General features: G+C 50.6%; 1 protein-coding gene across 9 annotated transcripts in view; it reads left to right on the plus strand.

The window, feature by feature from the left end:
• Nucleotides 1-23,999, plus strand: part of SLC41A1 (solute carrier family 41 member 1) — a 30,345-nt gene extending 6,346 nt beyond the window's left edge. For 6 of the 9 annotated variants that reach the window (XM_073319876.1, XM_073319873.1, XM_073319874.1 and 3 more), the window contains 9 exons: nucleotides 7,862-7,969; nucleotides 13,860-13,931; nucleotides 14,257-14,401; nucleotides 14,484-14,630; nucleotides 15,285-15,432; nucleotides 16,511-16,590; nucleotides 17,497-17,631; nucleotides 18,834-18,982; nucleotides 21,589-23,999. In XM_073319876.1, the coding sequence (XP_073175977.1) occupies nucleotides 7,862-7,969; nucleotides 13,860-13,931; nucleotides 14,257-14,401; nucleotides 14,484-14,630; nucleotides 15,285-15,432; nucleotides 16,511-16,590; nucleotides 17,497-17,631; nucleotides 18,834-18,982; nucleotides 21,589-21,774 (1,170 nt within the window). In that variant the 3' untranslated portion in view covers nucleotides 21,775-23,999. Of the gene's footprint in view, nucleotides 1-1,486; nucleotides 3,694-7,861; nucleotides 7,970-13,859; nucleotides 13,932-14,256; nucleotides 14,402-14,483; nucleotides 14,631-15,284; nucleotides 15,433-16,510; nucleotides 16,591-17,496; nucleotides 17,632-18,833; nucleotides 18,983-21,588 lie in introns of those variants that run through there. The other 3 variants (XR_012155815.1, XM_073319878.1, XM_073319875.1) reach the window with 3 other exon arrangements.
• The last annotated feature ends 583 nt before the right edge of the window (nucleotides 24,000-24,582 follow it).

Genomic DNA, 24,582 nt, shown 5'->3' on the forward strand with positions numbered 1-24,582 from the left:
ATTCTGTTCTGAATCTGGAATTGTTAGAACCAAAGAGCAATGCTATTCGAGAGCCCTAATGTGTATTGGAAGGCTGGGGGCTAGGGTCAGTGTAGCAGTGACTACGTGTGCAGCTGTTGTGGAGTTCACTCTCTGCTGTGCTTGAATGTGCTTTTTCAAGAGCTCCCATGGTTTGGCACGTGGTTACTTAGGGCTCTCGTTAGCGGCTGCACCATGTTGCTGGATCTCTCATCAGAGTTGGACGTCAGAGACTTGAGTCACTCGTTGCAGTTTGTGGGGGATTATTCTTTGCCTTAGCACTTAGGTCTGTGTGCGCAGCCTGGTGGAAGTATGATTTCTCCAGTCATGGTCCACACACAACAAGTTAGACAAGGGGTCATGCTGAAGGCCCCGTTCTGCCCTTGGTCACTTGTCTGCCGCTCTACTTGGAGTTAGCTGTGCAGCTCCAGGCGTGCTGTTTAGCCCCCACATCACTGACTCATGGCTCCTGTAGAAGAGGCCGGGCATGCTTTAGTTAACGGTGGGACATTTTCCATGAGGTGGCCCTTCAGAAGGGATGGTGGGGTGGTCGGCTACCTGATCCGCATTAAAACTGGGACGACTTCGGGGGCTGTGGGCAGGCAGAGAGCCCCCTCATTGTCCAAGGAGACTGGCTTAGTCCTGAGGTTGCCCCAAGGGCTGGTTGGAGCCCAAACTGATCTGAGCAGAGTTGAAATATAAAATCAATCTTTCCCTGAAAAATGCTCAAGGGCTGAGTTGGAAACAGCTTTCTGGGAATGTGACTGGGGGGACCCTAGTTCTAAAACTCGGCAACTCTGGATGCTGCGTTTTGTGTGTGGGGAAGGTGACCTAGCTGACCACAGATCTGGTGCCAAAGTCACACACTCTGACCCTGGTGTTCCTAGCACTTGTGTCCTTGGCAGCTGATCAGCAGCTTAACCATTTCCCAGCTGTCCTGAAGGGCTGTGGTTGTGAACCAGCTTCCAGAACAAGATAGAAAAGGGACTTCTTTGATCTGTGTTTTGCTGTAATGTCACACAGCAAAAACGTGCATCAGTTGAAGGGAAGTAAAAACTGATGCAGGGAATAAGGCACCAGTTTGTTGTGTGTATGTGAGGTTATTTATCTGAGCAAAATACAGCAATCCTAATGAAGAGCTGCTGTCAAAATAAAAATCCGGCTTTGAAAATCCCCACACAGATGTCCTGAGCTGTGGTGTGCAACGCTGCTTGTTCAGGGAAAGCCCCTGGCAGGCAGGACCAGTTTGTTTACCTGCCGCATCTGCAGGTTCGGCCGATCGCGGCTGTCACTGGCCACGGTTCGCTGTGCCCGGCCAATGGTGGCTGCGGGAAACATCGGCCAGTATGTCCCTCGGCCCGCACCGCTTCCCGCAGCCCCCGTTGGCCGGGCAGAGCGAACCACGGCCAGTGGGAGCCGCAATCGGCCGAACCTGCGGATGCGGCAGGTAAACAAACCGGCCTGGCCCGCCAGGGGCTTTCCCTGAACAAGCGGTGTCCCAAGTTTGGGAAACGCTGCTCTAAATCATTCAACGTGAAAATACTTTAACCGCAGTCACTTATTGCTATGGCACAGCATGGAGACAACACCCGGTAGTTTCAGTCTTGGGTTTAGTGTACTAGCTCTACCATGTCTGAGCTGCTGGGGAATGTTTAAATCAAAAGAGAAATCTTGGTTTTGTGAGCCTCACCTACCTGGGGTTAGAACGATATTTCTCCTTCCCGCTCTCCCTCCAGTTCACTGCAGACCTGTCCCTTAAAGCCATTTGTGGGCCTCCCTTCGAAGCAGCTAGTACTGCCCACTGGACGGACCCTCGGTCTCATCTGGTGTGGCAATTCCTATGGCTTTACTGGGACATTTATTTTTAAAATAGCCCCACCCCTTAGTCACCGGTTTTGAGTCCCTGCTCTTTTTGAAGACCTAAATCAACCTGAAGGTTCCTCTAAACAAAGATCTGCCCTAAAGACAGTGGGGGTGGAGGTGGGAGTAACACAGTGCAGGGGGGAAGCGGTAACACGGCAGCTTACTGGATTGGTAGCCCTCTTTTATTTCTGAAGTCAAACTTCATCATTCCTCAGTCACCTGGCTTCTCAACACATAACTATGCAGGGTGTGCTGCCACCTTCTCAGTAGGTGCCTTTAGCCTTGGTATTAAATGATTGATCGAAAGGCCATGGGACAAAAACCCAGGCGGTCTGTCTTTTTGACGTGCGCTCCTGCAAGATCTGGGGGTGGCCCTCTTGGTAAAGGGCAGTGCCTTTGTTGTCTTGACCAAACTGCCCGCGGTGCAGAGGGATTGCTCACCCATTGCACAGGGCAGTTCTGGAGGGGGCCGTTGGGGAGGAAAGCTTCTTCCCTGCTGGGTGTATTGGTCTCTGCCCAGTGAAAGCTAGCGCTGCGGGCTAGCCCTGTCTTGCCCCGTTGAGCTGTTCCTGCTGCTAACAAGAGAGCGTGCTGAGAATTTGCCATTCAGCAAGGGGAGCCCTCTCTGGGATCAGAGAGGCCTCTACCCCTTTGTGCTCCTGGAGAGCAGGGTTCTGACCAGTGGGCAAAGCCTGTGGCACTCCTACAACAGGAAGCCACTGGGACAGCCCCCTTCCATCCGCAGAGCCCTGGCTTGTTGACCATGCCATCTGGGCGTGCTGCAAGGCTTGTCTGCTCCCCCTTGGGGGTGGGCTGAATGGGGAGGGTCGTGTCTTTCTGGGGGTGGACGTCTGTTACGTTGCTTTTGATGTACACAGCATGACTGGCTGTAGTCCGGTGAGAGCATCTCCGAAGCCCGTTGTTCCAGAGGTTGAGGTACTACCGTAATTGGCATGAGGGAGGGTATGTAGCTGGTGGCCCTAGATGTGGCATGGCCAGTATGTTGTATAATAGGAGAAATACATAAGAACTAACCCGCTCTTTGGTGGAGCATCGAGTTTGGGAGCTGGTGGATCACGATCTGCCCATGTGGCTTATAACATGATCTAAGCACAGCTTGACTCTGCCAGTGGGGATTGAGCTGAAGAGGGTGTGTGAAGGAGAGAGGGAAGGAGCTAGGATGGGCATCTCATGTTTACTCTCTTTGATCATTGTCCAGCCCATAGAAAGTTATGTCAGATATGGAATGGGGCCATGGTCCCTGCACATGCCTGTAATTCACGAGGAGAACCGTACATGACATGAAATCTCCTTGTCACCTGCATTTTGCGCACACATACCCTGAATTTTGGGGTCAAATGACTCAAAGCGAAGTGGTGTTGGAACAATTGTGTTTTTCCAGGTTGCAGGTGGCACCAAGTATTTACTGGCAACCAGGGCCTGACTTCTGGGTTTGGTTTGTAGAGGGTGGGACCCAGTCCCTGGACCTAACACTCCAGGGGTGGCATGGGGACGGAAGGCAGAATATGCCAAGTGTCTTTACTAAGGTGCTCTCTGGCCTTGTGTCCTCCCCAGGGTGCTTCACCCCTTCCTTTCAAGGGATCACTAAACATCATGCTGCTGGAGTCTCCTCTGAATGAGGAGACCCTGCTCCTGCTTAGAACTGTGCTGCTCTGAAACACCCAAATATGGTTACCCAAAACACACGACGGAGTTTTAGATGCAGCTGTTGTCCTTGAAGTAACAGCACTTTTGCACAGGCCTGGGTCATCTCTTGTTCAGCAAGACTGTTGCAAAAGCTCCACTTGGCAGGTGGGTGACTGTTGATGGCATGTGCTAGCTCTTGAACTTTACAAGTATAGTCCGTGACCTTAAAGTGCGGCTACCGTTGGAAGTTTGTGTGACTTGAAAATTTAAAAAAGTTTGATGTGGTTCCATATTTATTTTCAAGGGGTGGAAATTCAGTCTCCAGGCACTCCTACTTTCCTAACTGCTAGGGCTGCAAATACATCCTGTGGTCTGACCATGAAGCAATTTATCCTTTGTGTCTTCTATGACTGATCACCCATAATACTCTCTGCTGTGGAGCTTAACTGACAGTGTAGCATGTGAAGTGGAAAGAGTCCACGTCTCACTCTCATGTATTTTTAGCCCTTGTTACTACCAAGAATTTAAAAGCTTGACTTGGTAAAACTTTCAAAGCACCTTACTTCCAAAGGTGCTTTTCAAAATGAGACTTTATTTTCAATGAAAGTTAATGGGATTTAAGAACATAAGTCTCGCTGACTTTCATTTAAAGTTGGGTTCTGAAGTGCCTAAGTCATGTTTGAAAAGGGATTTAGCTTCTTGTGCTTCTGAAAGTTTTACTCCAAGTTCAGTGTTTAATTTGTAATGAAAGAGGTGCCAGGGCTCAAGCAATTATTTTGCATTCAGAATTGATGCAGGAAGCCCAGCGGTGCCGGGGCTATGAACTGCCAAGCCCTGGCACAGATCAAGTACTGCCCAAATTTCAAGTCAGTAGATGTGTCAGCAGACAGCTGAGACTGCCAGGATTTGTTAGGTCTTTCTGTTGACTGTCTGATTCCCCTCTTCAGCCTTAGAAACACTTTCTCCTCATGCTGTTGACAGGGGCGAGGGAATTTGAATGACTCTGTCAATGGCATGGGTCTCTGCTGAAGTTCTGTGCACAATAGCACTTAAGTGGGGGCGGGGGAGTTGATTTATCCCCTAAAGGCCTGTTCATTGGGCACGCTCCACTGCTGTGAGCTTTGTGCCCCATAGGAGGCATTGGGGCTGATATAAATATGCCTGTATGTTGGGCTTATGTAACATCTTATAAGAAGAAAGTTGGCAGGAGCCCATGGGTCCTGCCCTCTGCAGCAAGCAAGCTGCTGATGCAGGTGAAAAGTCTTGTTTTCCTTCCTTGGAAGTGGCTCCCCCCCCCCCGCCCCTTCTAGGAACATTCCTGGCTTGGCACAGTGTCTGCCCTGCTGAGGGAACGTGCTGTAGCAGGTTCTGGTTACAAGTTACAGCCGCTCTCTTGGCACTAGCATACTGTGCAGACTTTTAAAGGTCAATGTACAATGGCGATATATGTGGTCAAGAGAGGGGGAGGGCTGGAGGTTCCTTTTGCTGCCGCCTGGACCTCCCGCTGTCGTGTCACTTGTGGCAAAGGCAGGGCTCTTGTATAATTAATACGAAGGGGCTGCTGGATACAGACTGACCCTGTGGCCCTCTCTTGTTCTCTAGCTCCCAGGCTAATACTTGCTCTGCCTACTGTTTCCACATGTCCTGGCTTGGACTTGGTCGATGGGGGAGATTTTTAAAAGCCCTGGAGCTCTCCCAGAGCAACAGTCCCCTTGGCCACACTGAGCCCCAGATGAAATAATAAATAGCTGAGCTCATTTTCCAAAGTGCTTGATGTGGGAGGCCAAGCGTGACTACTTGACCTTGTTGCCTCTCTAAAGATCCTTTTGTCAGAGTGTGAAGTGCCCAGATGTCTCGGTGTATCCATAGACTTATTTTTTAAGCCCAGAAGGGACCCTTCAGATGATCTAGTCTGACCTGAGTAACACAGACCATGGAACTTTGCCCAATGAGTCCTCCTCCTGGTCCAACTTGTGATTGAACAAGAGCATGTCATCTTCCCTGAGCAGCCCCACTGACTCCAGTCACTGCAGTGCTGAGAACCTGGTGGAGAACCTGTCCTCCCTGACTCCTGTTGTCCCAGCACTGAAGGTAGAGGACACAAAAATTGGAAAAATAAACAAGGTGATTGAAATCCTTCCCCGCGGGAAGGGGTTACTAATGCAGGTAAAGAGCTGTCTATTTGCAGTAAGTTTTAAGTGTGCAGGGCTCCTTGTAATAGACGAGAGCACACATCTGGCCAGCTGTTGGGATCTCTGCCAATCTAGAGCTGCACCAACGGCAGTGCAGCTGTGGGAGATCTAAACAGCCCGTCGTAGTCAAGGCCTTAGTGGATATCATGAGAGCAGCAGGAGCCGTAGTTGCAAATACGTTAATTGTGGGAACATCTGGTGGCAGCCTTTCTAGAGAGCACGGTCATCCTGGTGCCGTTGCACCTGTCTGAGTCTTGCCCAGCCTTTGCTGTTACTAATTTGTGTTACCATAGCACCCGGAAGCCCTAGCTATGGACCAGGACCCCCCTGTGCTAGGTTCTGTACAAACAGAACACAAAAACACTTCTTGCCCCCAAAGAACTTACAGTCCAGGTATTAGACTTGAGACAACAGGTAGGTACAGCTTGATGGGGGAGTGCCAGGACACAATGAAACGGCCTTCCATTCAGACTCGGTTTTGACCCGTGCCCCCGTCTTTTGAGATACCAGCGTGTGCCACCATGGGAAGGGAAAAGCGTCCTGTCTGTGTCCCCACCATCCTGTCAGGAGAGAGGCAACTCATGGTGTTCTCTGTAGTGTTGCCTAAGGGAAGCTGCATAAGGTACGTATTGTTGGGAAGGCAGATGGGCCTTTCTCAAAGAGACTGAGACACCACCATTGCCATGCAGATCTATTCCGATGGTGCTTAGCTCCCCTTGCGGGCAGGCAGGAACTGAGCAATAGAGGGGGTAAAAAAGCCTTTTGCTCAGCGCTTATGAAAGTAAAGCATCGACCCCTTGTGGTTTTTCCAGGCCTTCTGTTTTTCAGCTGTGGTCTGGGTGGTTTGTTTCCCATCCTGCCTTAGGAAGCCAGCTGCTCTGCTGTTGGTCTCTTTACCCTGCAATTACTCTTCATCTCTTTCCTGAACAGTCCAGTGTTTAGCTCTGTCTTGAGCACAAGGAAACCGACTTGGCTGTGGGGGCGGAGTAGGCAGCAGCATGTCTCCTAGCAGTGCAGGTTCCAGAGCGAGCAAGGGCGGACTCCCTCCCTTAGCGGGATAAATCAGTCTGTCCTGCTCCGGCAGAAGCCAAGAGCATGTGATGCTGTCTTTTTCTGGGGTTGGCGGAGGAGGAAGGCAGTGGAAATTTTGGCAGCATGACGTCTGTGTTTGCACCCCATACGCGGAGGGGATGGTCTTGTGGGTCGGGCACTGGACTGGGACCGAGACCTGGGTTCAATTCCTGGCTCTGCCAAACACTTCAAGTGACTGTCCAACACTGGATCTGTCTGTGCCTCGGTTTCCATGTTTGTAAAGTGTCTTGTCTGTTTAGACCGTGAGCTTTCCAGGGCAGGGACCCTCTCTTACGAGGTGTATATATATGCAGCCCCTCGCACAATGGGGCTGTGATCTCTGCTGGGCCTGCAGAGGCTACTGTCAAGCAAATGAAACATCAGAATAACGCTGCAACGTCCCAGGGAAGGTTTGTTCTAGTTTTGTGTATTCACGGGCCACACGGAGTCAAAATGTCCAACTGTGAAAATAATGAAATTCACTTCCAAATGAACATGTAGCACAGGTAGGTGATAACTGTGTAACATGTCTGCATCCGTTCATAAGAGCAGGGCCTGTTGGTGTCAGTAGATAGACGCTTGATCAACAATAAAACAGGCTCCTACCATTGACAAAAAGAGGCACAGTGTTTGGATCCTGCCCCTGCCTTTCATGCTCCAGTAGGAGGTGGAGGATGACTCCAGTCATTGCTCTAGGAAAACAGCGGCCTTCCAACATTTGGATGCACTTTGTAAAGAGCTTGGCTGTCCCGTGGTCTCGAAACAGGGAAGGAATGGAGCCATGGCTGGGGGTAGAGCCAAAGTATTTGGGGTTGGGGAATTACAGTTATGACCAGTTCCGTGTTTCACTTGCCACAGATGTACTTCTGAAGGAAGGAGAGCTAGAAATTAAGCTCCTCTACAGTCTGGCTGGTATTGTATTGTAGTGTCTGGTAACTCCAGTTATGGAGCAGGAACCCATTTGCGTTAGGTGCTGTCCAAACAGAACAAAAAGGCGGGGGGGGAGAGGCGGGGGAGAGAGCGAGAGAGAGCAAATATGAATGAATACATAAACACTTTTTGTCTTGCAGCACTGGGACGTTTTCAAATATGTGACTGAAGTGTTTATCCTGGTTCCTGCATTGCTGGGACTGAAGGGGAACCTAGAGATGACACTGGCATCTCGTCTTTCTACAGCTGTGAGTATCTAGGACGGGATGGGGAGGGATGTTCCATGTCTGCTTGTGTTTGTCTATGGAGAGGAGGGGTAAAAGAGAGTTGTTGTGGGGAAGGCCTGCCATGTAGCCCCTGCCCGTGGACTCCTTTGCGCCTTCCACTGACTTTGTGGTGGCTTAAATCACTGATGGATTTGCCTAGATATAGACACTTCATTTTGCAGTTGCTCTGAACTGTATCATTGTGGGCTTGCCAGTCTGAAAGGCTCCACCAGTTTCCCCTCTCTATCCCAGGCTGCACCAGCTCTCCCCTGGCCAATGCCACTGCCAGTCCATTCATTTGGTTTGCCCTCCGAGGTCAGGACTCGCTGTGCTTCTCAGTGAGTTTTCAGTATTACACAGTAGCGAGTGTTCCTGAAATCCGGATAAATGTTACCCTTCCTCTTCGTGATTCCATCCAGTCAGAGCAGTCGAGACGTTTCCTGTCTGCCCCCGCCCCGTCCCTTCTCTTCCCCCTCTCTCTCTGTCCCTGAACTATCTTCATGGGTGTCCTGTGTCCAGGACGCCCGCTCACACAGCTATTGCACCTGCCCTGGTTCGATTAGCAGCGTACTGAGTCATGAGAGAGAACCACCCCTTTTTGGGGTGAGTGGGTGGAAGAGAAGAACCTGCTTTTAAGCATCTCCCATAAGCAGGGGGACTTCAGGATCAAGTCAGATAAGCAGTCGGCAAAAGAGGTGCCTGTCACAGTTCATGGCAACTACACCTGTATTTCCCCTCAATGGTCCAGCAAGGGCACACACAGGCTGTTGCCATGTGTGGATGGAGACACACGTCTCTCCCTTCTGACTGGGGTATCTTCAGGCTGAAGGGTTGTAAGCAGATCCCAGCACAGAGACTAATAACAGAGTAACTGACACAGTTAGGCTACTACCCAGCTCTTTCCATGCACTTATTTATTTTTAGGGTAAAAACATTACAAAGAGAACCTATTAAAAACAATAAAAGAACCTACACGCATGGTAATAAGCTTCCCAGGGATCACCCCAGCTCTCTAATGGCCTCTCTAATACCTCCTATGAAGCCTATTTCACACACATTGTCACAAATGTTTTTTTTTAAGTTCCTTACATTTCCCCAGGGTTTACATTAGTCAGTCTCCTGGAAAAGTTACATGCAGTCCTAAAATGATACATCAACAATTGCAGGTTTAATATGGTGGACCCTGAAGGTATTCAACTTAATTTGATAGGGCATGTCCAGCATATTGCGGGAAATTGCCCTCTGTCACCGTGGCCACTTTGTCAAGAGCCTGGCAATTCAGGAAGGGGTTTTGAATATGAGTCGAGCAGGAAGACTGTTTAAAGTCCTAACACCTGGTGCACGGCTCTCCCCTGCCCTGAGTGCTGCTCTGCGCTGGATCCAGAAAAGGGGTGGGTGTATTTTGCTGGGAGAGTTCTGATCTAGTTGAAGGGGATCTGATTTGTGCTTCAGGAAACTGAATACAGAAATGGCCCAAAAGCAGGCTGGGGAAAGCCTGTGTGTGGCAGAGGCTGCAGCGCTTTGAGAGAAATCGTGCTGCAGGGGCCTGTCCAGTAGAATCCTCCAGAGAGCATTGGCATCCTAGCTGAAAACCTCTAGGAGTCAATAGAACGGCAAGATCGGGCATGGCCTCTGTGTGAGTGCAATGGCCAGATCCATAAAATAGTGAGCTTCCCAACTGAGATGGGGGCAGGCGCACCAGACAGCTCAGACCGGACTAGGCTAGGTGCCTGAATACCAAGCCAACGCAGTTAAAACCGAACTGCTTCTGGTCAGTGCTCGGGCACTACTATAGCGGTCTGTCCCTGTAGCCGAGCCACGCAGGAGGCCTGCAATCCTTTCCTGTTCGGGATTGGAAATTCTCCTCCCTTTCCGTAAAGCGCATTCCTCCAGGGTGTGACAACAGGTGACTGCTGAATGTTTCCATGCCTCACAGCAGACCCCACAACGGGTCCGCAGCTGTGATTCTTAAAGCACAAAAGTACCAGCTGCCTGCAGCTCAACTCTTAATTCTCTCCACCCCCTGAATTAACACATTCAGCCCGGACCTGGTCTTCAGGGGACAGAGGCGCAGGAACCTGTGCTCAGAAATTGCTGACTCAGACTGCTAGCCAGGGAGGATTTTGGGACAATGCACGGGCAGGACTTCCTGGACACGGTCAGATTGGAGGGGAGCAGTGAGCACAGCTGGCAGAAAGCTTGGGGAGAGTTGCGTGTGTCTCTATCTCGGCCATGCCTCTTTACTACCTCTGAGCCCTGAGCCAGGGGAATAATGCCAGCTGTGGTTCTGAGAGCTGCTCCCTCTCCTCTGCCTGCTGCCCAGCATGTGTCCTGCGGGGCCCTGCTCCGGTGCACAGTGAGGCTTGGGTTGCCATGTCACGCTGGCTCAGTGTTTTGGAGGCGTCTAGTTTGCAGAGAGGTGGGTTGCTTAGTCTCTAGCCCCTGCATCAGAATCGGGGCTCCCTGGCCAACATCAGGGTGGGGAGCGAGGAAGTGGCTCTATCTGGATTAGCTCTTGGTTCAGCTCTGCATGTACGGTGAAGCACAGAGGGCATCCTACCGCTACAACCCCCCAGCTGGTTACCTCTGACTAGAACAACTCCTCTTCCTCCTTCAATCCAGCCTCTGCAGCTCTTGGCCCTAGTTCCCTTGCTCCTGAGAAGCAAGCAGAGATCTGGCCGGGAAATGACATTGCCAACTACCAGCTGGCAGGCTGCGCCTGCTGCTGAGGCTGACAAGCCTCCTTGTCTCCAGCTGATGGTGGGAACAAGCTTTCCCCTCCTCATTGTGCCAGGTGGGAGCAGAAGCCAGCTGCAATTCTGCCAGAGGCAAAGGCTGAGTGGTGAAGCTAATGTCAGTGCAGGCCAGACTTTGTTTGCTCTTCCACTTCGGGAAACAAATCCCTTTGTTTCATCCTTATTGTTTGGAGCACGTAAGGGCTGTGAGGTCTTTTGGGGGGCTGGGCTGGGGTGGAGGAGCAAGCAGTTTCCTCGGCGGGATGGCTTGGCTCTGTCCAGCCAAGCACTAAGCTTGCGCCCCCTCCCCCCCCCGCATCGCTGGGATCAGAGCTTAGCTCTTCTGGGGCAAAGGCAGAGTGGCACCGCTTCCTCCATCCCCCTCCTTCCCAGCAGTGGTGCTGGCCCAGGGCTGGGGTCTTGGCGGGGAACCGAGACTGCCCATGCTGTGCAGAAAGTCACGGGAATGCCAAACTTTTCTATCTCCCTCTGTGTCCACAGCAGGGCCACAAGAGAACCAGGGCACAGAGAGAGCAATGACCTGGCCTATCTGCCTCCCGCTGATGCTCTGTGCCTGAGAGCAGCCCTGCCCGTGCCAGCTGGGTCTCCTTGTGCCGCCTGCTGACATGCCATGACCTTGATCTGACTAGTGTGGAGAAATTAGCTTGGCTTCTGGGCCATAAAGGGATCTGTTCTAGCTTGGTGTATGGTGCTGGGGGGATGACACGCTGCCTTTTAAACTACTAAACTCCCTTCTGGCCTCCTCGGGGTCCACATGTGATGGGATCTGATGACCCGTCTGGCTTGCTTTTTATTCCCCTCTTGCTCTGCTCCTTCCTAGGCATAAGAGACCACCTGTAGAGTGGCAGCGGAGAGCCCTTCTCAAAGGAATCGCTTGGGACAACATGATCACTGTGTTGGCTCTGCAGGACAGCAGCCTGGAATGGCTTCCACAGGCTGCACGTTCCTCATTAACGCTGCATTAAGGCTCCCCAGCCAGTTCCTTCACCATTAGGAAGCAAAACTTTCCTGTTAGGGGATTAAAATCTTGTTGCTACTGACTACAGCCAGGTTATGGTAATCCAGACCTGATGGTAGGAATTTAAGATCCAGCTTCATACTGAGCTAGAATACCTGTGGGGTATGTGCTGAATGTCCCTGGAGTTGTCTCTTTCTCCCCCTCTAACCCCGCTGAACTTGCCAGACTGCAGAAATTCCTGAGAATGCCCCTTAAACCCAGGCTCTCTTTGCGTCTGAAGACTTCTTTTCAGGCATGGATGCTCTTCCTTCCTGAAGAGAATGGTCCTGTATCCTTCTACCCATCTGCCTTGTGCCCTGTAACCTTGAGGCCTGGGGATAGAATTCAAATGAGACACAAGACTTCTTTGACACTGTAGGTCGAATGCCGCAAGAGGAGGGGTGTTACCCTGGAGTCACGGCCACATTCCAATGAGGGCAGCTGTTCTGTTTGACGTGGTTGGCCACATTGTTTTTCTTCCCTTCCTGTCCTGAACAGTTTAGAGTTGCCGTGCTCCACCCCAGAAATGGCTGCACTTCAGTGGATGAAGTACTTTGTCAGAGCCTCTGCAGTTGCTGGCTTGGAAGGTGCTCTGGAAATGTACAAGAAGTGGCAGGGACTGGGCAGTTGGGAAAGCATGCTGATTTGAGCTGCTTGACCATGATTTCTCTCTGGCACAGAAACTGGAGGGGAGGAAACTGCCACCACATCCCTTCTACCTGTTAATGGCCTTGCTTGTGCTTTAGGGAATCCTTTCCACACTGTACTGCCGGATCTGCATAGGCTCATGGCTTGAAACGGGGCCTGGCAGTCAGGACACTGGGTTCTATTTCTGACACTCGGTCACTCTGTCCTTTGGCTTGTCGCTTCCCCTCTCTGTGCATCTGTTTCTGTTATGAGAGACAGACATGTCTCTACACCATCAGCACCGTGCGGGGCGGGCACACCATGCTCACCCTGATCTTCATAGTCACTGGGGGTGCTGTGATACCTAATGTCTCTACATCGCATAGAGACCTGCAAGGGACAGGATGGCAGGGCCTTCTGCAGTAACTCCGCTCCAATGTTGCAAAATAGCAAACTTGTCTGCTGCCAGATTAAAGCAACTTTCAGTCCGTTCTGTTTAAGCTGATTAGTGCTTAAACAGCCATGCTGGTGCCAAAAGAACCCCATGTGCTGTGGCTGCTTCCCACCACTCACCAGGCTTCCACAGGGCATTAGCTTTGTTTACCTAACGTTGTTTAAAAGGAAAAACTCTCATTGCCATCACCCTGGCCTTCTTTATCAGAGCTTAGGGTCCAATGTGATAGCAGAGCTGGGGTACTGAGCCCTTTGGCCAGCTGCAGGAGCAGTGTGACCCAGATGGGTGTGAGCCAGAATTGGTCGTGAGACGTGGTATTAGGAGCTCCATTGGGAAAGCATCAGCAATGCCTCATTCCCCGTTCCAGCGTGTGTTAAAGGGGAAGGGAGAAGGTCCTGCCGCCATCCCAGATTCGCTAGCAAAGCCTTTGTAGACCCTGGTCTCCAGAGCACTTGGCAAACGCTGAATCTTTGCTCTTCCCTTGTGGCATACATGTTAACCCTGCTTCTGCAGCTAGGAGAATGGAGGCAATTAAGGGGGACTGGAGTGTGGCTCTGGGCTTAGAACTTGAGCATTCCTGCCACCCGGTCTTATGCTCAGGGCAGTAGACCAAGACAGCTCCTCCTTCACTGATCTGTCAGATGTTGGGTGCTGGATTCTCTTTTGTCTGCAAGAGTTGAGGACCTTGGGAACCCCAAAAGCAATAGAGGAAGCCATCTTGACTCTGCAGCTCATTCCCCCCTCAGCTGGAGATGGGAGGTGACTGGCCACCTTGCTAGTGTCCACATTCTGCTGCTCTGTTCCTGTCACGCGGGTGACACATGGGGCTGTTAGGAATGTTGCAGAATGGGGAGCCTTCACGAAAGGCAATGGAATGCTCATTTTTTTTCCTTCCCGAGCCACCATCCCAGAGGGCTTGTGTCTCGAATTGTTCTCCCCTGCTCCACGACAAATGTACCGCCACTGTGATCAAGTTCCCTGAGCACTAGCCATCTGAGAGGGGTTCAGTGTAACCGATACCATGGTCTCTTCCTACAGGCTAATATCGGGCACATGGACACACCCAAGGAGCTCTGGAGGATGATAATGGGGAACATGGCTCTGATTCAGGTAAACTGGGGGAAATGGAGGGGGGTGTGTGTGTGTGTGTGTGTGTGTGTGTGTGCAGGGGTGGGGGTGTGTGTGTGTGCCCAGCAGTGACACTGGAAGGAGAGTTTAAATACTGATGCTGAATGTCTGGTGGAAAAGCAAATGGTGACTTCTTGTGCCCTAATCAGTCCTCCCTAAAAGTCCCTTTTCTCTCCCCCCTTTCCCCCGCACTGGTAAATTGCAGTCTCTTCCTCCTCCCAACTAATCCAGGTGGGACTGGGACTGTGGTTTCTCTCTCTCTTCCCAACCCGTGTCTGGTTTAACCCCTAGTGTGTGCGTTTGCTAGGTTCAAGCTACAGTGGTGGGTTTCCTGGCTTCCATTGCTGCCGTGATATTTGGCTGGATCCCAGACGGGCACTTCAGCATTGGCCATGCCATCCTGCTCTGTGCCAGTAGTGTGGCCACCGCCTTCATAGCATCACTCGTGCTGGGTAAGCCTGAACCCTCGGCCGCGCTCGCTCCGCCTGAGCAGCGGTGCCCTTCGGCTCATACCGTTTCTTCCTCTCGGCCTAGGAATGATCATGATCGGCGTCATCATTGGATCCAGAAAGATAGGGATCAACCCGGATAACGTGGCCACGCCCATTGCCGCCAGCCTGGGGGACCTCATCACCTTGGCGCTGCTTTCGGGGATCAGCTGGGGCCTCTACATAGAGCTGGGTGAGATGTGAGAGATGCCTACCTGCTCTGCAGCATTTCCTTTGCGTCTTGCCCTCCATTCTAGTTGTTAGGGAGATCTACTTAATGCCTGACCTTGAGGCTGCCTCTCTAAGGCACATTCAGAGATGACTGGCGGGAGGGGAGAGAAATGTAAAGGATCTTCATAGACCACACAGGTGCGGAGAGGCTTGCGGGTGTGCTCTGGGTGCACCCTCCCAGTCAGATAAGCAAGGGGTGCTTTTTGGCAAGTGCCAGAAGCTAGAGTGTCATTGGCTTAAGGCTTGGGAGGGTCCCTAGTAGCAGAGCTGTGGCTGTCTCCTTGGTTGGGGCATGTCTTCAACTGCATTCCAAGGAGAGGGCAGGTGTGGCTGCTAGGTTTTGCCCAGCAGTGAAGGCTGGACAGGGTGAGAGGCTGGAAACGGGGCTTTTCCTAGAGGGCACGTCATCAGCAGCGGTCAGAGCTGATCCAGAGAAGGCAGCCTGGACAAGAGCGTACCTCCTGAAGGCAGGGTGGCCATATCTGGCTCTCGCAGACTCCCAGGGCCTGAGGTCAGAGGGGAAATGGGACAAGGTCTGCTGTCCAACACTGCTGGACCCCATGACCCCATGACATCCTGGTGGGAGGACTTGTTGACCTGTTGCCTCTCTTTTCAGAGGACAAAGCATACGTGAATCCTTTGGTGTGTGCCTTCTTCATAGCCCTGCTACCACTCTGGATCATCATTGCCAAGAGGAATCCAGTAACCCGGGAGGTGCTGTACTCTGGGTGGGAGCCAGTCATCATTGCTATGGCTATTAGCAGGTAGGAAGGCATGAAATGACTGTTTTGCTCCAGCCCCACCAGAAAGGGACACCCTGGCTTCCCTTCAGGCGCTCGCCCAAGTGGTGCATGCTGGGCAGAAGAAATGGAGGTGGTGGAACTGAACCCCTTCAAATGTTAGAGTTCAGATCTACAGCCCAGGCCCCTCTCCAGTAACAGACCAACAATGGCACGTCCCTCCAGCAGAAGTGAGCTAATTCTGCTCCTAAACCTATGCAACTGTCAGAGGGTGGAACCGAGAGCACGATTTCACCTGCTGTATGTCAAACTGATTTTAATGTGCACCAAACAAGTATCTCCTAAAACAGGGTCCCCAAGTACCTGTCTGTTTGCTGTCATCTTAGCATCTAAGGGTCCCACCTGGGGTCAGGGCCCCCCCAGGCTGGGCATTCTACAAACCCATAGTGAGACAGTCCCTGTCTCAAAGAGTGGGGGGGAGGAAGTATTGTTATCCCTGTTCTACAGGTGGGGAACTGAGAGACAGTGACTTGCCCAGAATCACATAGAGAGTCTGTGGCACAGCCAGAAAATAAACCCAGACCTCCTGAGTCCCAGTCTAGTGCCTTCACCACAAGAGCCATCTTTGGAAAGTGACTGCCCCAGACGCGTTCGTGACAAAGGCTCTTTCTACACCACATACACAAGGATTTACCGTCTCTGTTCCTGTTGGGGAATTTTATCTGACTGAAACTTACATACCAGCTGGTGTGACGTGTGCCAAAATGCAACTTGCATCATGAGAAAGCACCCCTGCCTGACTCTGCGGCTCCAGCCAAAACTGTCTTTTAATCTGACACATGAGTAACTCTTTTCCCTCGATGCTCTGATATTATGCACCAGCTTTAAGAGGCCCCAGTGTCCATGTGCATCTGCTGCTATGGTGTAAATGGGTAGAGATGGCTGTGAAGTGTGTACAGTTGCAGTAATCAGCCTCACAAACAGTGGGCACTGCTTCTCATGCCGAAATAAGTTTGACCCTTGTAATCACTTGGGAGTCTCTGGATCTTTTGAGTAGTGGTTTTCTCTTGGGCATCAACTCCTTCAATATCTTCCTTTGCAGTGTTGGAGGGTTAATATTGGACAAAACTGTGTCGGATCCAAACTTTGCGGGGATGGCCGTCTTTACGCCAGTGATTAATGGTGAGTTCCCTTCTGCTCTGCCAGTGAGCTTCTCGGCAGTCCCTGCCAGACAGTGGGTAGAATCTTCAAAAGTGCCCAAGGCCCATTTTCAAAAGTGACTTAGGAGCCTGCACATGTTGCTGCCAATGGGGTTTGGGCTCCTGGGCTTGAGATAGGGTGTTAGAGCAACTCAGCTGCTCTGTAGGGTGGTTGCTTCTCCTGGTGATAGATTAAGATGAGGGAAGCATCTCAAGTGATCTACCCTTGAGTTGATACTTCAGTGAAGATGCACCTATGGACGTAAGTGTCTTTGAATATTTTATCCAGTCTGCCCCTCCCTGTTCCTTGAGCTTGGGTCTGAAACATCTAGTGTCTTAGGCTCCTTTGCTAATAGAACTGTGGGGTCTGCTCATTATGTGTATGTTGCACACTTTTTAAAAAATGCTATGATCTCTTGCTCTTGTGGCAATGAGTTCCGCAGGTTATGCGCTGTGTTTCAAACAAAATTCTTAGCAGTTTTAAACTTACTGCAGTGACTGGCCCATTGTTTTTGTGCCCCTTGCACAGCACTTAAGGCTCTACAATAATGCAGTTGCAGCAGGGGTCACAAAGGGAGGTCCTTTCTCTCTGGCTTTTTGCATCCGGCAAAAGTGGAGTGTGGGCCAGAAATACTGTCGGGGTGCTGACAGCTTGGTCTGTAACTGAGCCAGCTGCAGCTGCTTTCTGACAACGCAGCAAAAGAATTCTGCCTGTGAGGAGCAAGAGAGGACTCGTTCACCTGCTGGTCTGAATGTTCTGTAGGCATGAAAAGGGTTCAAGTTCAAAGGTCGATAGAGTGGCACTTGGCCCCAGAAGTCTCAAGTGCACCCGAGTTCTGCAGCGGGTGGGTTAGGTACTCGCTCTCACTGCTCCCCTTCTGGCCTGCAGGTGTCGGTGGCAACCTGGTGGCTGTCCAGGCTAGTCGCATCTCCACTTACCTCCACATGAGCGGAATGCCGGGCGAGAGCTCAGAGATGGCCCCGCGCAAATGCCCCACCCCCTGCAACACGTTCTTCAGCTCAGGTATCTGTTCCTTTTACCCAGCACCGTGCCCTGGGGCTTTCCGAGCTAGGGGATTTCCAGTTCACTTCACCAGCGTCATGAAATGGCTTGACGATTAGCTGGCTCAGCCTTCACTGCGGGAGGGGTCACTAAGCAGCAAGGAAGGGAAATGGGAGCTGAGATCTGTTGGGAGGCAGACAGACCAGGCGCTGGCCCGGCCTGCACTCTTGCTTACAGAGACCGTGTTAGTGCTGTTTTGGTGAGGTGGAATGTCCCCGTTGGGCTGGGAAAACAAGGCTGCCTTATTGGCAGGTGTGTCTCTGCGTCCCCAGCATTGGAATGGTTTCTTCCCCGCTTGCCTCGAGGCTGCCAGCCAGTGGCTCGGCTTGGACTGGCCGGCAGAACTGAAGCTGCAGAAAAGGTTCTTGTTAATAGAGGCTCTGTAATGTTTCCATTATTTAGCTGCAGACCCGGATGTTTCAAGTGAGGATGGACATGGTGGGGGGAACATTGCAGCAGGAAGCCTGATTTGCATTTCATGCAGTGCATGTGCTGAGATTTTATTCTCTACCATGCCTGGGGCAGCCCGTAGCCTGGGAGCGGATCAGCCTGGCCTCTGAGGGCAGGGCAGCCCCCAGAAGAGTGGCCTTGTGGCGCTGAGTAGGGTGCTTTATGGTCTCGGATGTCACATTATCTGTTGCAGTGTGTGTGTTGGGAGATGTCCGGTGAGGCTGTGCTGGACAGAGAGTTGGAAAAATGAGCCCCAAAAGGGGGCAGGTGCAGCCCTTGGGAGCACCAAGCACCTTGCTTTAGTTGCTCTTATAAATTCCCCTTAGTAAATTCAGCCTCCCAGTGAATTATGGAAAGCAGTGTACTGAGCACCTGCCGAAAGGTACCACTTCTATAGCCACAGGGATCTGTGTAGAGCCTCTTCGTTCGCTTGTCCCTTTTGACCCTGTCTGTGCTAGGAGCAGAAGTGTGTTATCTCTAGCTGATCCCAGGACGGGTGGGTCTCTAAGCCAGTGTTTGGCGCTCTGGGGCGTTTCTGTTACTCTCCTTACACTTAGCACATAGAGGTGTGGATCCAGTATGCTGTGGCATGTGATCAACTAGAACGTAGTCTGCTGATTAGTGGACACATCCATGCTGGCACCCAGGGAGCTGGCTGCAGAGTTTTATTATCTGTTTAAATCCTGAGCTCCATCCTCTCAATTTCCTTCCAGATGTGAATTCCCGCTCAGCCCGCGTGCTCTTTCTCCTAGTAGTTCCTGGGCACTTAGTTTTCCTCTACACCATAAGCTCCATGCAGGGAGGGCATACCACGCTCACCCTGATCTTCATAGTCTTCTACATGACCGCTGCACTTCTGCAGGTAAGAGCTGGCTTTGCCTGACCCCCCTCTGCGTGAATCGTTGTGTGGATTGTGATCCCCATGCTAGAATAATGGACACTAATTCACCACCTGCAGTAGAAAACTGGCCCATGGCTGTGATGGGTCACCCTCCCATGCTCCTGAAAATGGGTTTTGTCTCATTTAGAGTCGCAGAGAAAACGGTTTCAGCACCAGGTCAGTGGGACCCATTGGCAGCCGCTCCTCAGTGTAGACAAACCTCACAAGTGGGATGGAGTGAGGCACTTTCTCCTAAGTAAGGGGAATCTGCAAGGTGCAGAGCTACAAGTACAGATGACAGGATTCTTGCACCTGGGACAAATGCAAAATATCCCTTTATTATTGGCACTTAGTATAATGCCTGATAGCCTCAGTCATGATCCAGGACCCCATTGTGCTAGGTGCTGTATATAGCCGCAGCACAAAGACTGTCCCTACTCCAGGGAGCTTACACAACATACCCCTTCCCTTGACTAGAGAGAGAGCATGAAATGGGCATCTCCTGGCCCCAATCTAGCGCTCTTCGTGCATCCCAAATGCCCCACAGAGAACAGAGCAGTTTGGGATGCGCAGCGTGCTCCTTACTGTTCCAACCACTCCACTGGCCACGCAGCTCTCCCTCGAGAGGAGGCAAGAGTGAGCCGCGTGTGACAGATGTCCGTCACCTCACTTAATGCGCGACTGGGTGGCCTTTGGATACTACAGTGCTGCGGGCAGCCTAAGAGCCTTTGTAGCTGGAACAGTCAGGTGGGGCTGGCTGGTTCAGGGTCCCCCGCTCAGTCCTCGTCAGTTGTTACATTCCTCACTACAGCACCTTCCCTGCAGGGGACCCACTGTCTCACAAATGGCTGTCACAGGAGTCGAATTAAAATTCCCATAGAACAGAGCAGCACATGATAAACCGGGGTGCTTCTGTCTGCTTCGGTGACCCTGTGAAGATGAGTGCATTAGACTCCCTTCTGTGCTCAGGGTACTTATTCCACTTTCCATAGCTTTGCAGCCTACGCTTGGCTTTTAAAATCCTCAGGAGCAGGAAACTCACTTCCTTGGCTGTAAAGAGCCGTGAGTGCCAAGTGGGGCCGGAACAGTGTCTAAGCGGCTTGGCAGCGAAAACAGGGTGTGAAATGTGCAGCATCTCCCATGACTCATGGGGCTCTTCCTCCCTTTGCTGGGCCTTTCTCACACAGGAGACATCTGGCTAGGCTCCCATGCTCCTCACCGATTCTGTGTAAAATAACCCTCAGTGCTTGAGGTGAGGAGCGTGCACTCAGGGATGTAAGGGGTGATTTTTGGCATTTCAGGAAACTCAGGCAGTCAATAGATCCCTCCCCTACTACACAGGCAGACAGAGGGGAGACTGTGGCCAAAGAGTTATCCTACTGAACACAGCCACCTCCTGGTGCTGGTGGAAGTTGTTCCTGGTTTTAGCATCCCCCTAAAATCAACAACCAAGCTGAGCTCCAGGAAATGAGTCAGAGCATCCACAAGAAAGAAAAACAGCGCGCACTGGACAAGGCTGCTACTCTAAGTCGCGAGCCCCTGCTCTGTGCTGGACATGTGAAGGGAAGCTTCCTTTAGCCACCACTTTCTAAAGTCCCTGGTGCTCTTCCCCCTGCAGAGAGCTAGCTGCGTTGTGGGAAGCTACAGGCTTGCAAGCAGAGTGGGGGCTCATGGGTAATTAAATGGATTGTAGTGAAGGAGGGGGCCTTGGCCTGATCCTTCCAGCCCTCACTCCGGTAACAAGTTGATGGCTTTAAATGTCTGTACCTGATCTGCTGCTAGATGCATTTGTGAGCATTTCTCCTGGCTTTGCTTAGGACTCAGTGTGAACTACTGACTTGGGATACCCTCAGTGTTATCCTAGAGCAAAGGTGAGAACCTGACCATCTGGGGATTCATGTCACTGCTCTGAGACTGCTGTCCTGCCTCCAGGAACCCAGGACTCTGCTGCTCCAACTCTGCTCCCCTTTCGCTGGGCTTTCTGCTCACCTCTGAGTCACCCCAGTGTGAACCGTGGATTGGATCCTGCCTTTACTTCCCTGGCTCTGGGTCCGCTAGCTCCTTTCTCTTATTTTGGTTAGATTTGTGACCTGAGCTGCAAAACTTGGATCTGGGTCAGAGCCTCCTCATTTTGGAGGCTTTCAGCCCACATGCAGTGAACTCTCTCATACACCTAAAATAAACTGATGGTGATGCATTGGGCATAGAGCAGTAGGGAGGTTTTCAAAGGCACATTGGGCAATTAGAAACCCAACTCACATCTTGTGCCCCCTAAATGCTCGCCTGCAGGCATGCCCCTCTCCCACATGCCTACAATCTGAAATGTGCCCACCGTCAAATCTTCAGTTTTCCCTTGTTTGAGGATGTTCCTCTTAACAACCAGCCCCATCTCTTTTTAGTGTTCTGAGCTATTCCGTAGGCTTGAATGGGATTAATAGGGGCTCGCTCTTCAATCAGGCTGAATTGCAAATGCCTGAGTATACAGGAACTTGAAGAACCCAGGTGGAAAGCTTTGTTCTGGGGAAGAAAGGGGCGTGAAAGTCTGCGTTAGTAGCTAACCTGGCTCTTTCCTCTTGTCTGTTTTCCAGGTTCTCATTCTACTCTACATTGCCGACTGGATGGTGCATTGGATGTGGGGTAGGGGCCTGGATCCTGACAACTTTTCCATCCCTTACTTAACGGCACTGGGTGACCTACTTGGGACAGGTCTCTTGGCTCTCAGTTTCCACATTCTCTGGCTCATCGGTGACCGGGACACAGACGTGGGAGACTAGCTGTCCCCATCATCCCCTTCTTTCCTCCTTCCCTTTCTTCTGTCTCTCTTGGGACTTCAGCTTTGATACTGGATTCTCATTATTTTCAATGGGAATTTTACGTGGTTTATATTTCAAGCCAAGTTTGTACAGAGAAATCTAGTTTTAGGAAGGACAAAAAAAAAGTGTAAGAGACAATCACCAAGTGCAATTTCCTAGCCACAGCATCTGAACCAAGGTTATATTGGAAATGTTGATTGAGTAGTCGGATCATAAAGGAAGCCCACACCCGTCACAAGAGGTAAAGTGTCACTCTTTTGGTTCATAAGCATTCAATGTTCAGGATACAATTCAGGTTTGTTTTAATTATAAACTGAATAGGCATCTCCCAGGAGGGAACACCCTATAAACTAGGATTTGGGGCATCCCCAGATCCTCCCCCAAAGCCCTACTTTATGCCTGGGTTCTAAATCAAACAAGATTCTGGTTAGGGAACTAGCCTGAGTGTGCCGGAAAGATCCCTTTTAAACCTCCATTCCCACCCCCAGATGCTTATAAGGCATGCTCACCTGGTTTATTTGAGGCTTTACAACATAACCCTAAAGTTGCTGGATTTTTAATTGTATGTAGGACTTCAGTTTCTCTCCCCCCCCCCCCCTTTTTAAGTCTGAAATGCATTCCTCGTTCCAGAACACACACCCTGCACCCTTGTAGTGGCACTTATTTTCTGATACTGGGTCAACTTCTGTGTCTCTCCCACAAGCTCCTTAAAACAATGCTGTTTTTCTCCTTTTGGCTCTTCCCAGAGAGCTAGGTGTTACGTTCAACAAGTGGGAAGTGATCCTCAATGTGTTGTGTAGAATTTTGACCTTCTTCACCCTAAGTGAGGCTCGGTTTCAGGGGGTGATTGTTGCTGCTCTGAGCAACCCCAGTATATCGGCTAGCTGCACTCTACCACAGCCACGTAAGTATGGCTGTCTTGACTGCCTTGGGAGGGAGTGATTTGCTTGGAAGACCACACCACCTTGCCCTTACCGTGGGCTGAGCAAGGCAGCAACAGCCCAGCCAAGTGTATCTGTCATGACCATCAATAGTCCCATGCTGCAAAATTCCAGTCTGGAATCGGCTTGGCACTTTCCATGCAGTTCAGAGCTAGAGACCTGGTTTAAGGCCAGGCATGTTGACAGGTTTGAAACTAAAAGGGGAGTTCCATCATGGACTGATGGGGAAACAATACCAAAAAATACAGGAACCTATATAGATGTTGAAACCAAACCACATTTAGTGTCTTGCATGCCAGAAAGATAAGAGCTGAGGGACCACTGTCTAAAGGTACTTGTAGAAAAACAGTTTCCTATTTCACACTGTTTGAGGGACGCCTCTTTTTTTATGGCCTTAACTGTACAGAGTATTTGGGAGACCTGGCTTACGTAAAGATTGCCTTAAATCACAGAATTGCAGTTCTTAGTAGAGTGTGGTCTCGCAGACTCTGCGCTAGTAAGGAGTGTGTTTTCAGAGGGCTTTCATTCCTATGTTAAAAGGCCTCGGAACTGCTCTCTTCAAATGTCACTTGTGATCGTAGCTCTGAAATTCACATCTCTTCACCCCAGCGACGTCTCACAAATCTAATTTGTCCAGGGCTTCTGTCGAAATTTTGCTGCACTGAAGTCCCAATTTCTTGGAGACCTTCTCCTGCACCTCAACGTTAACCGACACAAAAAACGGGTCACTTGCTTCCATGCCCAGTATTGAGGGATACATTGGAGATTTCCCTTCCCTAACACTTAAGCTTTTAGTAGACCCCCCTCTTACTATTTTACGTGCCTCATCAGTTCCGTATCTAAAGACTTGTGCCAATGAAAGAGAGAAACTCTCCATGGCCTCAGCTGAAAAACTGAGGGAGGTAGAGGCGATTGTTTTAAGAGCGATAGCTCTACTTGGGTGAGGTACCTAAAGTTTTACCAGGCAGAGGGAAGGGAGGATGGGCGGGGAGGGTAAGAACTTAATTTACATTTAAATTTTAAAACGCTTTGAAGGACAACTTCTTTTTTTTATTTTTCACCAGTTGAACTTGAATGCGTGTATACTTTAGACCTGGCTGCAAATGAAGAGAATGTTGGGTTCCTCTTTGTATGAAATTAAAAAAGACTGTCTTAAATATTTATAGTTGATATAACTGAATTGACAAATGTCAACTTAACTGATTTTTAAATTATATTTGGTAAAATAAAGATGGCATTTATTTATGTGGATTGTGACCCTCTTTTTTTTTCCTTCAAGCCACCATTTCTGAACACTGCTCACCTTGTCTATTAGTTGAAAACCCTCCTCCTGAACTAGGATGCTGTGTGCTTTCAGCTAAGGGGCCTGAATTTGTTCACACCCCTACCAATTCTACCCTGATACATCTTCAGTGGAGATATTTACACTCTTCTGTAAACAGGGAGTGAGAGAGAAATCTAGTTCAGAGGCTATTGCTAGCCCAAGGTTACAGGTTTGACGCTGACCTGTACAGTCTTGTCTGATAAGGAATTGGCCATTGAATAACACTAGTATATGCTCTCCTGCAGCATAAAACTAGAATAGATCCCCTTTCGTATGAATTAGTTGTGAGGCAAATTAGTGCAGTTGTGGAAAAGCAGCTCAATCACCGAGAAAGCGCCCTGCATAGCTATATAAGCTTTGCATGCTGGATTGGGTACAGACAAAATCCCTGAAAGTTGGGAAAAGGGAAATGTAAGATGAATATCGAGGAAGATTTCCCCTGCGCGGGAGACTTTTTAGAGTGGTGTACTCTCCCAAGTGAAGTGGTGGGAACCCCATTGTCTG

The sequence above is a fragment of the Lepidochelys kempii genome, chromosome 21, assembly GCF_965140265.1.
Source record: "Lepidochelys kempii isolate rLepKem1 chromosome 21, rLepKem1.hap2, whole genome shotgun sequence".
Classification (NCBI taxonomy): Eukaryota; Metazoa; Chordata; order Testudines; family Cheloniidae; genus Lepidochelys; species Lepidochelys kempii.